Source organism: Panthera uncia, chromosome F2 (genome assembly GCF_023721935.1).
Source record: "Panthera uncia isolate 11264 chromosome F2, Puncia_PCG_1.0, whole genome shotgun sequence".
Classification (NCBI taxonomy): Eukaryota; Metazoa; Chordata; class Mammalia; order Carnivora; family Felidae; genus Panthera; species Panthera uncia.
The window spans coordinates 28,622,098-28,637,514 of record NC_064812.1 but is presented as its reverse complement, the minus strand read 5'-3'; the positions used below and the strand labels follow the sequence as shown (position 1 = coordinate 28,637,514).

Here is a 15,417-nt window from a genome sequence, read left to right as displayed (position 1 = left end):
CTTTTGTGAAGTTAGCAGCTATTAATGATCATTGCCTGGATCTGTTAAATCACTGAGGTTTAAAGTGGTGATATTTTAATTCTACCACTCCCTTCTTATTTGTAATCTAGAATATTTCTGTAAAGAGAAGCTTCCCCAGACAACTATTTGACTACCCTGAGAAATAGTTTATATACGAAGTGTAGGAAAAATGCCTGATTCTTTCCTATTATTACCTAGTTCTGAAGTAGTAAGTTGGTGCCCAACCATTCTCCAAAGGTGACAAAGCATCTTTAATTTTTGTTTGTTATTAGTGTCATTATGAGCTCTGTGGATTTAAACATATTTGGTGTTTTCTAATCCATATATGGATTGTGATTGTTAATCTTACTGATATTACAAATGCCCAGTTGCCATTGACAAATGAAAATGGCCCATCACTGACCTTCAAAACATTTTCATGTTTATGCCTAAGTCCTTTTGATTTAGGTTTCGTTAGCTTCTTCAGTTTCTGATGTGACAAACGCATGTCTTTTGTTTTGTTCTTCCGAGCCTGAGACTAAGTCATTCCTCCAAGTAATGCTGATTCTTTTATTTGGAAACTGATATTTTGATCCCACAATCTGGGTTCCAGGATTCACTCATTTATTCTTGACTTGAAATGTTTAGCAGGTCTTCACTTGTTCATAATTCTGCCTATTATGTTTTGCAACAGTTCTAATTTTAGAAAGCTTTTAAACTGAGCAAGAAGTCATCCCAGTATATCTTCTACCTGTTGGCTATAATATGTCAACAGGAGCTTAACTGATGGTAACAGTAATGATGATCATGGCACAATATTCCAGGCACTGTGCTAAACATTTAACATATATTATCTCATTTAATCCCCATAGTGCTATGCATAAATATTGTCCCCTTTTAAAGACAGATAAATAGATTATTAGAGGGATGAAATTGCTCTGACCATGGATACTAATCCACACCTGCCTCACTTCAAATCCATGATGGATCCAATACTCATGACAATTTTTCCTTGCTCCTATAAATTGTTTTGTGATGTTATACACATCTATGGCTTTTATAGGCCCAGATGATCTGTAGTAACCATTTCTTCTCTGTCTCTAGCTTATGATTATGTTCTTCATCGTACATCCAATTGCTGGCTCATGGGTTTTGAGACAGGCTTTTCCCTGCAGTACAAAGTAACTCTTCTCCACTGCATTTTATTAAATATCAGTTTTTGAAACAGGAAATATCCTCTACTGTTGCTTATGAGCCATGATTCTCTGTGGCTCTATTTTCTTATATAGAATATAAGAATAATAAAACTTCCTAACTCATAGGATTTGAATTAAACCACAAATTGTCTTTTAAGCCCTTAGTGCAGCACTTGGCAGAGTAATCTCTCATGGATTGCTATTGCTGTTATTACTAATCTATGAAATTGTCTCTTGTCACCTCAATGGTACTTATGACAAACTGATGAGCAGATACTTACAATGCTTATTCTGGAAGGGATTATGTAAAGATAATGCCCTTAAAATCTCTTTAGAGCATCAAAATTGAACTGTTGGGTAAATTATATCTTGTGCTTTATGTCATGCGTTCTCAAAAGGGACAATATCACTACCAAGGGGATGAAAAATGGCTCTTAACAGGACCAAAAAACTTACATGAGCAATGGTTTGTGGCCCCCAAAGAGCCACCATATATTAACAGATATATAGTATATCTGAGGTATTGAAATTTCATGGGGAGGGGAGGCTATTAGAAAAAAGTCCAAAAAGGCCCTTGTGGAGGGCAGTGAAAAAAAGTCCAGAAATACTGCCTTATTTAGATTAAAGGAACAAAGAAGAACAAATGAAATTTCAATGAAAAAGTTAAAAACAAATTTGTTATTTGGAAAATTAAAATTCTTATAGCTTACAAAAACACAAATTTTATTATTTCAAGAAAAAAAAATGTAACTCTTTCTTCCCTACCCTGCCAGGAAATGCAAGGATAAGCAATGTGGAATTTTATCACTGTGGTCAAGAAGGCTTCAGGGATAGCACAGATCCAAGATATGCAGTAACATTTCTTAACTTAGAACAGGTTTGTACTTGAATTTTTGTGTATATTCAAAATGAAACATTTTGATTTTGATTTGATTTTCATTTAACTTTACTAAAAATGCCATATCTTAGAATTGCTAAAACTATGATCTAATGTAACTTCCTTAGATACATTTCGCACCAACTTTTTTAGACTCATAGCATTTGATTTACCCACGTCACGCATTTAAAGTCAGTAAAAAAAAAAGGCAGAAAGAAAACACAGAAAAAAGGAGCACAAAGGTGAAAGAATTAAAGATCTGTGATATTATTTCATATCTCCACTTTATATTGCAGTGACCAAAAATACTTCCAAATAGTTTCTATTAAACATAGCGGGGTTTGCTCATATTTCTCAAGTGAAAAGTATGTGTGCATATCAAGCCTCTGTCAAAATAGATGTGCTTAGAAGGCTGGTGATTGAAGAAAAATTGAGAGAGAACATGTTTCTTATGGAAATGAAAAATAATGTTGCAGGTTTGAGGTTTACAGCCCTAGTCCTATTCATTGACTGGTTCCTACAGACATTTGACTGTAACTCCCTGCCTAGAGCATCACCTTTTTTAATTAAAAAAAGTCCCTGCTTAATCATATAATAAATTATTCTGAAAAATACTTTTTAGTTCCTTAACATTTTATAGGTAATGATAGAAAATAAATGCATAGAAAAGTACTTCAGAATTTTTATCTACATTTAAATATGCATTTTTGTTTTACTTAATCATAATTTGAAGACATATGGAAATTTCCAGGATTAAAAGATATACAGGGAGATCATCTTCTTTCATGGAAAGTAAATTGAGTATTTTATTTATGAACATTTATTTCCTGAAAATCACTTACTTCAAATTTTTTCTTCAAATATATTTAATTTTATTTGTAAAATTTTCACTGAATCCTGATGTTTCATAGATTCAAGATCATGGCTCATCTTATATTCGAGGCTGTGCCTTTCATAATGGCTTTTCCCCAGCAATCGGTGTGTTTGGAACAGATGGAGTGGACATAGATGACAACATCATTCACTTTACAGTGGGGGAAGGTAGTATGATAATATTTTTGTCCAAATAACATGCTTCCTGAGACAATCTTATCTGAAGACTCTAGAGCCATGCTGTTTAATTGATCTTCTTGTGAGAATGGAAATGGCCTGTATCTATGCTAATATGGTAATTACTAAACCACATGTGGCTACTGAGCACTTAAAATGTGGCTACTGTGATTGAATAACTGGATTTTTAATTTTAATTGTACTTTTTTTTTTTTTATATATAGTGAGAGAGAGAGTGCGAGTCGGGGAGAGGGCAGAGGGAGAATTCCAAGCAGGCGTGGAGCCTGTCATGGAACTCACTCCATGATCCCGGGATCACGATCCCAGCCAAAATCGAGAGTCACATGCTCAACTGACTGAGCCACCCAGGCACCCCTAATTGCACTTAACTTGAATTGTACTTACTTTATATTGAAGTAGTTGCATGTGGCTATGGCTATCATAGCCATAGCAGTACAACTCTAGAATTATTTACCAGACCATGATATCGTGTGAATCATCTAATCACCAATAGTTTAAATTACTATGACTCTTAAAATACTACTCACATATCAATCAAAAAGATTATTCACAAATAAAGGTTACTATTTTTTAAAAATTGGACTTGGTTTTAGGGGGTTATACTTTCTTGAATATCATGTATAAAGCACAATACAAACTCATTAATGTGTATAAAATTGATGTGTTTGGTAAAATCTGAGGCAGAGCCTGTCAACCCACATATTTAATAGGCACCCCAGAAGATTTTAATGCAGGTAGTCTATTAAAGAGGTAGAGTTCAAAAGGTGTACTCTAGAATTTAGGAGGTTGATTTGTCAGGCTCAAACTAGAAAATGAATTTCATGGAAACATGAAAGACATTCCCCATAGGACTCATTGCAAATTTTTACGTATTTGAGGGGATTTTATTAATTTTTTGCAGGAATAAGAATATGGGGGGATGCCAACAGAGTTCGAGGAAACTTGGTGGCACTTTCAGTTTGGCCGGGAACCTATCAAAACAGAAAGGATTTAAGTTCAACTCTCTGGCATGCAGCAATTGAGGTAGAGTGATCAGATTTATAGTTATACAAAGGTATACAAAATTATAATTTGTAATTTCTTCACTGAAGATCATAAATTCTGTAGAAACTGTAATTCTCAAAATACTGAAAACTATTTCTTCCTTAAAGATTGGTGAACTAATAAAATAGGCTAAAGAAAGGAGAGAATAAACTTTCTTAAAAGATGTGGAAAGCTCCCACAGCCATTGGATTTTTCTTTGTGTTGATGTCCAGTGGTTTAAATATTCTCTTATTTCCTTGTTTCTCCAACATTAGTTATCACTTTGAAGTTCTGGTACAGGGTCTCTCTGCTGTTAATTGACTGAGTGCCCTGTCGATATTACTACTTTGAATTTAGTTTTCTTCTTCGTAAGGAAAACTAGAGTAATAGACTACAGAATCTTTAAAATCTCTTTCTCATCTAAAACTCTTATGATTCTCTATGCAAAGTTATTTAGTCTAATCGGTATTCTTAGCTGAACCCTTCTTGTTGCTCATAAAGTTTCTTCAATCACTGTAGGTTGTTAGGGGTAGGATGAGAAGGCAGGCAAGCAAATAGAAAGTACAGAGGAAGGGTTTGGAGGAAATAAAGCTCCATCTTGTTTTTATTTTACTTACCTATGCCATAGGAACCAAAAGGAATTTTAAAAATAGCTCTCTTCGGAATATGGGGTAAGGATTGAGTTTTGTTTTTGTGCAACTATTAACAATTACCTTAAAGTAAAACCTAAAATCCTGAAACATATACATTTATGATAATGTTCTCTTTCATCTATTTATAGATGTGAAAATGTCATCCAATGGCAATTCTAAATCTTTAAAGTTTTCTGTACCTTTTGAAAGAAAAGACACTAATTTTACTTTTATGGATTTCACTTGACTCTGTTCTCTTATCATAATATTTAAAAATAAAAGTGCTTAATATACTTTAAATAGTTGAAGTTTTGGCTGTTTCACTGACACCAGAGGCAAAAACTAAATCTTCTGTACTATATGCATTTCATTTTTTGCCACTTTGGTCTCATAAAATAAAATTGTTCAGTGACTGCCTAACCAGTTTTTATTATAGCAGATTTTATTTAAACTAGTGAGTGCTTCTATTGAATCTTATGGTCTACTGTAATTGCCTTAGTTGTTTTTTTCTTAATAAGTTAAATTGGTAACATAATATAACCAAAGAGTGATAAAATCCTACTAACCTTGCTGTAGTACTGAATTTGGCCCTTGGCTTATAATTATTGAGTGATACCCAGTGGATTTTGTGACTGAAATAAAAAAAAAAATATCTTTCGTGTAGTTTTCTAATGAAATCTAAGGCATAGTATCTAGTGATGATTTTATACCAAGAACCTAAGGTAATTTCAATACTTCATTTATAATGTAAATTTGGACAGGGTGAATAATGAAACACATTTTTCCTCCTAAAGAGTAGTCATAATTAGTTTTCCTATATATGTTGATACTTGATCTCTTTGTATAGTTGTATAAGAGCCTGACCCATGGCATTTTCTTTATCACTGTGCTAGGTAAACAGAGGGACCAATACAGTCTTACAAAATAATGTCGTGGCTGGATTTGGAAGGGTGGGATACCGTATTGATGGTGAACCTTGCTCAAGTAAGTCTTTTGGCACAGAGCCACTAAAACTAGGAAATACCGTGTTCAAATTGGTTAGAAAGAAATAATTATTGTTTGTTAGTTCAACATATAGTATCTCTTCCTCCAGGACACTAAAAGAAGTCAACAAGCTAAATTATTTGAAGATACCATTGGGTCTAAAGAAAAAAGGAATAGACTTTTAAGGATAATTACTCTTCCATGTTTATGATTGAAAAACTCTAGCAGTCACTTCAATTCTTGATGTGGCTGGTGTTGGACCAGTGAGTGCCTCATCCCACTACTACTTTCACAAAAGTAACACTTTCAAGCATAGAGATACATATCTCTAGGGATATGACACTGTTTCATGCTTCTTCTTTAGAGGAATTAATGTTCACTCTTCCTGTGTTTAAACCTACAAGCATGAAAAAGTCAAAGGGCATAAACAGTTCTCGGATACATTTCTATTAGATGAGTAAAAGTCCAAAATTAACCAAACAACTACTCTTTTGGCAAGGCTGTAGGAAAGCTAGGACATCTACACATTGCTGGTTGAATGACAAATATAACCAACTCCTATAAAGGGGACCAGGGCAGTAGCTGCCAAAATTATAGGAGCATTTGCCTTTGGCTCAACATTTCCACTTCTGGCAATCTAACATTTGCCTCTACAACACTTAGAAAATGATTTATGAACAAGGTGATTCATCACAGCATTGTCTGCTAGCAGGAAACTGGGCCCTGCCTTGTGTACAATAACAGTGGACTAGTTTTATAAAGCCAGACATTGGAACACTAGGGACCTCTCAAAAATAAGGAAGAAGATACATATTGATGTACTGATATGGAGAGAGAAATCCCCAAAGATATTCTTAAGTGATAAATGGAGATTGCAGAACAATATATATACAATATAGTTTTGTTTGTGATATGCTTTATGGAAGAAAGGAAAGAAAATATGAATATGTAGGGTATTTGTGTTTAAAGAGACACAAAGTATAAAAACAAACAAACAAACAAAAAAACAAGGTGAGTAAGATCAGGGTGACTGGTGACTTATTATTGTATAATTTTTTATAACCTTTTGGTTTTTCAGTTAGTTGAATTATCATATCAAAATAAAATAAATACTAGAACTGCAGGGTTCACCTCTTGAGAAACTTAGGGGAAATGGGACTTTCTCTGAATACTTTATATCCCTTGTACATCTGGTTTTTATATCTCAGTATGGTTGTTTTTAAGATTGTTTGAGTCAGTATTTTTTCTGTAAATTCAAAAATCATTGGGCTTAAGCTAATATTATTCTTATGCAAAATACATTTTGAAGGAATAAAACAACTTCCAACAAATTCCTTATTATATGCTCTTATTAAATATTTTAATTCCCAACAACTTAAAGGTTTTCTTTGACTAAAATTTTACAATATGTAGTTCTTCTGCAACTTCTTTGAAGTAGTCCTGGATTTTTTTAAGTCAAAATATGACCTGTGAATATGAACATTTACTAATATGTGTGTTTCACCAACTAATTAAATATTCAGAAATATTTAATTAGTGATATTCCTAAATAATTGAGAGTGTTTACAAGGAAGTTTGGGATTTAGAGAAATTGAAATAGGAGACATCACTGAGGAATTGAGGGTTTATGTTCATGGAATGGGACACCAACCTATCCAGTCCACCTCCCAGGCAAGTGGGAGGCTGGCACCAAGAGGCCCACAGTGAGAAGCAAGGAGGTGGGGAGGGGAACCCTGACCCACACTGGGTCCCAGGGGCAACACTGCATGGGACCAAGGGAGAGACATGTGAACAGCTTCTTGTGGAGAAAAGAAAACAGAATCCAGGCAGTTGATGAGTAAAATGTCAATCCCAAAGCATTAGGAGGAAAGGAAAGTCAATAGAAGATAGGAGGAAGTCAAACACCAGGAGATTTGGACAAGAGAACTGGTACTAAGTAAAGTTCAGGAGGTGATGCTGCTATATATAAGGAATCCTTCAATGTATGCATGCATGGTTGGGAGGGAGTTATTAAGGTTGCTGATCTCACTTGGACATAAATAAAGTTTCATAAATATCCACCTTAATTATCCTATATATTTAAAACAATTTTTTTTAATGTTTATTTATTTTTGAGAGAGAAATAGAGCACAAGCAGGGGAGGGGCAGGGAGAGGGGGAGACACAGAATCCAAAACAGTGCCCAGGCTCTGAGCTGTCAGCACAGAGCCCAGTGTGGGGCTCAAACCCATGAACTGTGAGCTCATGACCTGAGCCAAAGTCAGACACTCAACCGACAGAGCCACTCAGGTGCCCCATAATTATCTTATATATTAATAATGAGTATAGCATCCATTTATTGAGGCACTTTATGTGGGTTATTTAATTTCAGTTTGAAACTACTCTCAGTTAGGCATTAAAACATTTTTTTAAGTTTATTTATTTATTTGGAGAAAGAAGAAGAGGCAGAGAGAAAGAGAGAGAATCCCAAGTAGGCTCTGCACTATTGGTTCAGAGTCTGACGTGGGGCTTAATCTCACAAACCATGAGATCATGGCCTGAATCAAAATCAAGAGTCAGATGAACACTCAACTGACTGAGCCACCCAGGTACCCCCAAAGTTTTTATATATGAAGAAACTGAGGTTCTAAAAGGTTAAACAATGTTTCCAAGGTCATACATACATTAATTCAACAGGTAGTTAAATGAGCACCTATCTCTGCATTACCCTCTAGACTCTGGGAATACGGTGATCAATGAGGTAGACAGACACAGTGTATTCTCTCATGAAGCTTACATTCTAATAGGACAGAGGAGATGGACAATTCATGAATAAGTAATAATAAAATAATTTTAATTGCCATGTGGAGAAACTGAGGTGCTACTTTGAATCAGATAGTCAAGAGAAAGCCTTCTAAGGAAGTGACACTTAACTTGAAAATGGGGTGACCGGAAGGAACCAGCAACAAAAAGGTGTGTAGGGGAAGCATTTTATAAACAGCAAGTGGTATCACTTGTGTTTCAAAATTAGCCTTCTTTGAATCCAAACTTCATGTACTTTCTCATGAAATTCATGTTTGGTTTAGTCAGATATAGTAAATTCAGTGTGCTAGCAACTAAACCAAACTTATGCAAATGAGTATACAATCATTCTACTGGTAAAGGGACAAATTAAGTAAGATTAAATACTGAGTAGAGTAAGCCATAAATGGCCAAGCCATAAAAATATTTGATCATCATGTTTAAATTTGCATAAGAATTATATATAGTAAAACCTTGGTTTGCAAGCATAATTCATTCCGGAAACATGCTTGTAATCCAAAGCACCTGTATATCAAAGAAAATTTCAAGAACCATGGGCTGAGTCATATCACATGACATTTGGCATCACGTACTACTCATATTGCAAAACATCACTCATTTATCAAGTTAAAATTTATTAGAAATGTTTATTCCTCTTGCAGAACACTTGCAGAACAAGTTAATTGCAATCCAGGGTTTTATTGTATTTAATTTTTAAAAAATTTAACCTGTACTGTTCATAAAGCTCTAGGACATGACTTATAATATTCTCCATTTTCATATTTCCTTCCAAGGTCAGTCTAATCCCATGGAAAAGTGGTTTGACAATGAAGCGCATGGAGGTTTATATGGTATTTATATGAACCAAGATGGCCTTCCTGGATGTTCTCTTATACAAGGATTTACCATTTGGACATGCTGGGATTATGGAATTTATTTTCAGGTAAATGTGATCTAATATGGTGCTTGTTTATCTTGTTTTATGATTGTATTTTGTGCTATGTGACCTACAAGTTGTTTTACAGACCACAGAGAGTATGCATATCTATAATGTGACTCTGGTTGACAATGGAATGGCCATTTTTTCAATGATTTACACACCAGCTGCTGTATCTCACAAAATTTCCAGTAAAACAGTGCAAATTAAGGTAAGAAATGAATACAGCCACAATAAGAAGAAAAGGTGAACGTTTTGAAGTTCCAATAAGAACAATCTCCTTGATGGGGCACCTGGGTGGCTCAGTTGGTTAAGCATCTGACTTTGGCTCAGGTTATGATCTCATGTTTTGTGGGTTCAAGCCCCACGTTGGCCTCTGCACTGAAAGCTCAGAGCCTGGAGCTTGCTTCAGATTCTTTGTCTCCGTCTATCTCTCTGTCCCTCCCCCATTCACAGACACTCTCTCTCTCTCAAAAATAAATAAATGTTAAAAAAAATTTTTTTAAAGAGTGATCTCTATGACTTCATAGCTTGGCTAGTCCAAACATCCTCCCCTTGTTCTCATTGTCTTCTGCCAGGAAATGCTGTATCCTTCCCTCTCCTCCATGTTCTCCTCACCCCTTCTTGCTTGCCACCTGCTAATATTGCCATAGTTAAATTTTCATTTCCTTTGTGAAACCTTTCCTGAATTTGCTTAGATAGTATTGACACTTTCTCCTCTTTTTGTTTCTACTTTTTCCCTGGGCATATTTCTGTCACAGAAATATGTCATTATATATAAAAATTTACCTGCCTGTCTTCCCCCTTCCAATTTGACTGTAATTCTATTCAGGGCATAAAATCACATCCTTTCATCTTGGTTTTATGAATTATCCATTCCTCAAACTGAAAGGCTGTGTTTTGCTACAGTGGAATTTAGAATTACCCATTATAATGTTTTTCTTGAAGAAAAGCTATTATTTAAGCTGTACTGTTTGAATTTTTTTAATAGAGCTCATTAATTGTTGGAAGTAGCCCTGGATTTAATTGCTCTGATGTCCTAACTAACGATGATCCAAATATCGAACTTTCTGCTGCCCATCGGAGCACCAGACCTCCATCAGGTGAAAATTTTAGAAATTTAATTTTGGTGTTCATATGAATGCATATTTGAATTTTATTAACTTTCTTTCTTTTATAACAGGTGGGAGAAGTGGGATTTGCTGGCCTACCTTTGCTTCAGCACATAACATGGCACCCCGGAAGCCCCATGCAGGGATCATGAGTTACAATGCCATTAGTGGCCTTTTGGATATCTCAGGCAAGTTTAAACATAGTCTTGAAAAATCTACTTAATCAAGTTCTATAAAGAATATGTAGAATATATCTCATAATGTTTCACTGTAAATAAAAAAAAATAATGATTAAATAAACTTATATATGAATCTGCTCAGTATGAGAAGCAAAGAAATCAGATTATCAGTCAATTTGAAGAGTGGTCCCCTGCCAAATTTGTATATGTTAAAGAAGTCCCATTTATTTTACCTTCTAAAACAACAGAAATAACACTGGTATAGTGATTTAACATTAATTAGTTTCTATCAATTATAAAAGCCCTTTTATGTAAGTAGGGTTATATATTATTATCTCTCTTTAGAACTGAAGAAATTTAAGCTTATAAAACCTAAGAGCATAGTAACATCTACTGGCTATATTATTCTGTTCCCTTATTTCTTCAGTGCTTCTTCCATAGTTGATACTGCTTTGTGATCATTTATATGCTTACTCCCATTGACCCATACCCTTGCTTTTCCCTCAGGCTTCCTTTTACCCAATCATCCAGTCTTATTCCTTCCAGGCCCCTGACTAACTAGCTGTGTCATTTACCACTGCCTGTAGTCCATGTTTATCCTTACCTCAGACCACTCCACTCTTCACACGAAGTGGATCACCCTGTGTACTGCCCAAATTTCTATCCCATAGCAGAATCCACCCACACCATACTCTTTCAAGGCCATCCCCAGTTTGAGCTGAAATGCACAGGCATTATATAATAGAGTGATTCCAATATTGTCCATTGCTCAGAATCTTTTGAATCCTTCTTCTACAGTCTGCCATGACAATTCTTACCATTCTACTTCATTTAAGGTGGAACATTATTTTTCCCAAACTTGGAAAAGCCATGGCAGCAACATGGGAGAATACCCTCATCCATATTGACACTCTCCCTTGTCTAGCTTTATATTCTTTACCCCTGATCTAACACCATCACAGTTTACTCTCCAATATATACTCCTAATTCCTGCCAGTACATGTTACTCAGCTTGTGCAGTTCCTTTGGTATATAACTCCTCTCATCCCATAGCATGCTTAGAGCTTTCCCAGTGAGGCCATGTTGAGACTTGACCAGGCTTACTGCTCTGTTTTCTAGAAGGGGAGGCAGAGACAGATCCTGAAAAAGGCAAGATTTTCCTTATAAACAACTACCTCTTTTGAAGTCTTGTCAGGATTTCAAACAAGTAGGGCAGGGCAGCTAAGCTCTAATAAGGAAGAAGTGGACCACTTGCACAGATCTGGACATTCAAGGGGAACCCAGAGTTTCAAGGTTGAAGTTCATCTTCTTCTATATTCCCATCCTAACTCAGGGTTCCATTTCTCTTCTATTAGAGCCATGACTTTGAAGTAGGAGACTTGCCAGTCTGAAATTCCACCTTCTAGGAACGTTCTGCTGGTTTTGTGATTAGATCCTGAGGTTTGCTTTGAATTTGTGATTGATCACCACAACTTACATTTTCTTTCTTCAAAGCATCAGTGAGGGTCAACAGTTGACTTCTTCTAGTTTCCTTGTAATTACTATTTCCCCTCTTCCACTCAAATGCCAAAGTTACTGTACAAGCCAGAGCAATTCTTTCCACTTTGATATTATCCCAGTTTACCACAGGTGAAATCTTAACAATTGCACTGTTACAGCATTCCAGAGACTGTCAGCACTACACCTGCCACCAGTAAGGGTGTCCTCATTCCCATCTAGACAGCAAGTGAACTAGATTCATCATTGCATCATTACACTATATATCCCAGGACCACTTATGGTTCCAGCTGTCTAAATCAGGTGGTCTAAAAGTAAAGCCAGAGATAGGATTCTTGTGCAGGTGGTTTATGAATGATACACGTTCACAAGAAAGGGAGTGAGGGAAGTAGGACAGGGCAGAGGAAGGAGTAAGCAAGGATATGGTCCCAGCTGGAGTCTAGCTCCTTCTTGAAACCTCGCAGGGCTGTGCAGTGTGAGCTGTACCACTTAGTTTCCCCCTCTTGAGGCAAGGGAGCCTTCTGTATCACTTGCCAATCAGGCATGGTAACCTTTTGGTGGTGGTGCTAGGAGTGCATAATCTCTTAAGAGACAGAGCTGTCATCTGATCTGATCGAAGGCAATTCTCCAGAGAAGGGGGCAGCTGTGAGTAGTTAGCAGCCAACACAGGAACTAAGGGGCAGTGCACTGGGCCAGGAAAGCAGATCTATACAGCTTACAAACAGTATCCACTACTTTGCTATTTCATTAATATTCATCTACAGGCTCATATTCATGTATATACAATATCATCTTAGGAAAAAAGTATCAGGAAGAGTAGTAGATAGCACGTAACTGATTTAAGAATTCTGGAGTCACCTTTTTTTTTCTCCTATTTTTGAGTTATTGGATTTTAAGTACAATGGAGATTAAGTTTTGGATTCAATAAATGTTATCTTCTGGTCACACAATATATGAAATAAGGCCAAAAAAACCCAAAAAACAATGTGTCTGTTAGTCTTTGCTGCATAACAAATTACTACCCAAAGTTAGAGTCTTTAAACAACCATTTATTATCTCATAATTCTGTGGATTGGCAGTTTGGGCTCTGTTCAGCTGATAGTTGTCTGCTGGTCTCATCTTGGATTATTCCATAGGCTGCCATCAGTTTACAGGATGGATAGGGAGTAGTTGTCTAAGACAGTCTCACTTCCATGTCTGGTGGTTGGTGCTTGCTAATGGTTGGGCTGGTCTTTGACCAGAGTAATTGGGCCACATTTCTCCTAGTCTCATTCACATTCTGGAAATCACAAGATTCCCCAAGAACACCAAAAGAGAGCAAGCCCTAATACACAAGACTTTTCAGATCTACTTAAATCACAGTTGCGCTTGTCCCATTAGTCACAGCAAATCACATATCAAAGCTCAGAGAAAATATGAGAGGACTATTCAATGGTATTGATATAGGGAAGCAACAATCTAACATAACTAGTGGAGGACTAGCTACCACATAAGGAAAGAGCTCCCTGTTCAAGGTGGTGTTAAATGATGCGTTTGCTGGAATGTACATGAAATGAAACTGATTCTATTACTTTCTTCATAAAAAATTATTTATTATTTTTTTGTTATTTATGTTTTAGGTTCAACATTTGTTGGATTTAAGAATGTTTGTTCAGGTGAAACTAATGTGATATTCATTACTAACCCTTTAAATGAAGATTTACAGCATCCCATCCATGTGAAGAACATACAGCTGGTTGATACCACTGAACAATCAAAAATATTCATACACAGGCCTGATATAAGGTATAATATATGAAATCCCAGTTTTTTTCTTTCCTGTATTTATAGCTTTGCCTTGTCTTTTTCCCCCATCATAGATCTGAGAAAGTTGCTATATTAAAGTAAATATTAATTTCTATAAAATTTTAATCAGCATCATGAAAATTAAGGCTAATGCATCTGTATTTTCAGTTAAATTGAAAAAGTAGGCTTTGATGTGTATATTTTCTCACTCTGTTTTTTCCATGCATGATAATACCATCATTCAACATAAAATATTGAGACCAGGTTAGGAGCGTGTTGTACATTAATATCTCTCCATAAATAATCATTAGGAATGAGAGACATCTCTATCATTTCTTCCCTTTTCCTTACCTCTTTTGTTTCCCGTTGCTTTCCAAATATCTTATCATGTTCACTCCATCATGCACTTTGAAATTAAATGTCAGTCATTATAATCACTGTGACTGAGAATATGCAAAAACTTAGCCCAGTGACTTTTTAATCACAAAAGTCAGTGTCAGACTATTTCTAGAAGCTGAGCCACTTAGATTCTAAATCTTAAAAGAAGATAGCCAATAACTGCTACACTTTGTAGGAGATGCAAATCAGGAATTTAGATGTAAGACAAGATTGGAGGAAAGAAATATTTTATGAGAGATCTTTGACCATTTTCAGTATAGGAAGAAGACAAGGAATACTGCTAATTAGATAGACATCTCTTCACAGAAATGCAGTGTTTTCATAAATAGTTTGACTTCATCTGATTTTGTGGGGTTTTTTTTTAATTTTTAATTTTATTTTAGAGAGAACACACGAGTTGGGGAGAGGGGCAGAGGGGGAGAGAGAATCTTAAGCACTTAATCTTAATTTCCATGCTGAGCGTGGAGCCTGACACAGGGCTCGATTCCACAACACTTTCATGACCTGAGCTGAAATCAAGAGTCAGATGCTCCAAAGACTGAGCCACCCAGGTGCTTATCATCTAATTTTGTTTTGATGATAACTGCACACCTCTTCATTTAGTAATTAATTATTGAACTGTAGTATTTTTGGCTCAATAGAGCCTCCCCCCACTAGCAGATTATTAGCTCCTATTTAGTTATCATTGAATCTTTCAGATGTAATATATAATTTTAATAACTAGGTCATGAAGAAAATACATTTTAAAATAGTCTTTGAGCTCTGTGCTTTTATTAGGATGCTATTGATGTTCTCTCAGATCCCCTTTACAAGGCCCTAGTGCTTTAAATGTTGGCCAATAATAACCTACAGTTGCCCACTTTTCCAGAAAATTGCTGTTAGCCAAACAGGAATAGCCTTGGGGGGCTAAAACCCTCCCTAACACCACCTTTTTGCAATCCATGG

General features: G+C 35.8%; 1 protein-coding gene across 1 annotated transcript in view; it reads left to right on the top strand.

The window, feature by feature from the left end:
* The window catches only part of PKHD1L1 (PKHD1 like 1), a 160,170-nt gene that overhangs the window by 120,723 nt on the left and 24,030 nt on the right, over window positions 1-15,417 (top strand). The window contains exons 60-68 of the mRNA XM_049633010.1: window positions 1,970-2,073; window positions 2,985-3,114; window positions 4,046-4,167; window positions 5,693-5,783; window positions 9,358-9,506; window positions 9,589-9,711; window positions 10,492-10,603; window positions 10,684-10,800; window positions 13,908-14,073. Coding sequence (XP_049488967.1) covers window positions 1,970-2,073; window positions 2,985-3,114; window positions 4,046-4,167; window positions 5,693-5,783; window positions 9,358-9,506; window positions 9,589-9,711; window positions 10,492-10,603; window positions 10,684-10,800; window positions 13,908-14,073 — 1,114 coding nt within the window. The remainder of the gene's footprint in view (window positions 1-1,969; window positions 2,074-2,984; window positions 3,115-4,045; window positions 4,168-5,692; window positions 5,784-9,357; window positions 9,507-9,588; window positions 9,712-10,491; window positions 10,604-10,683; window positions 10,801-13,907; window positions 14,074-15,417) is intronic.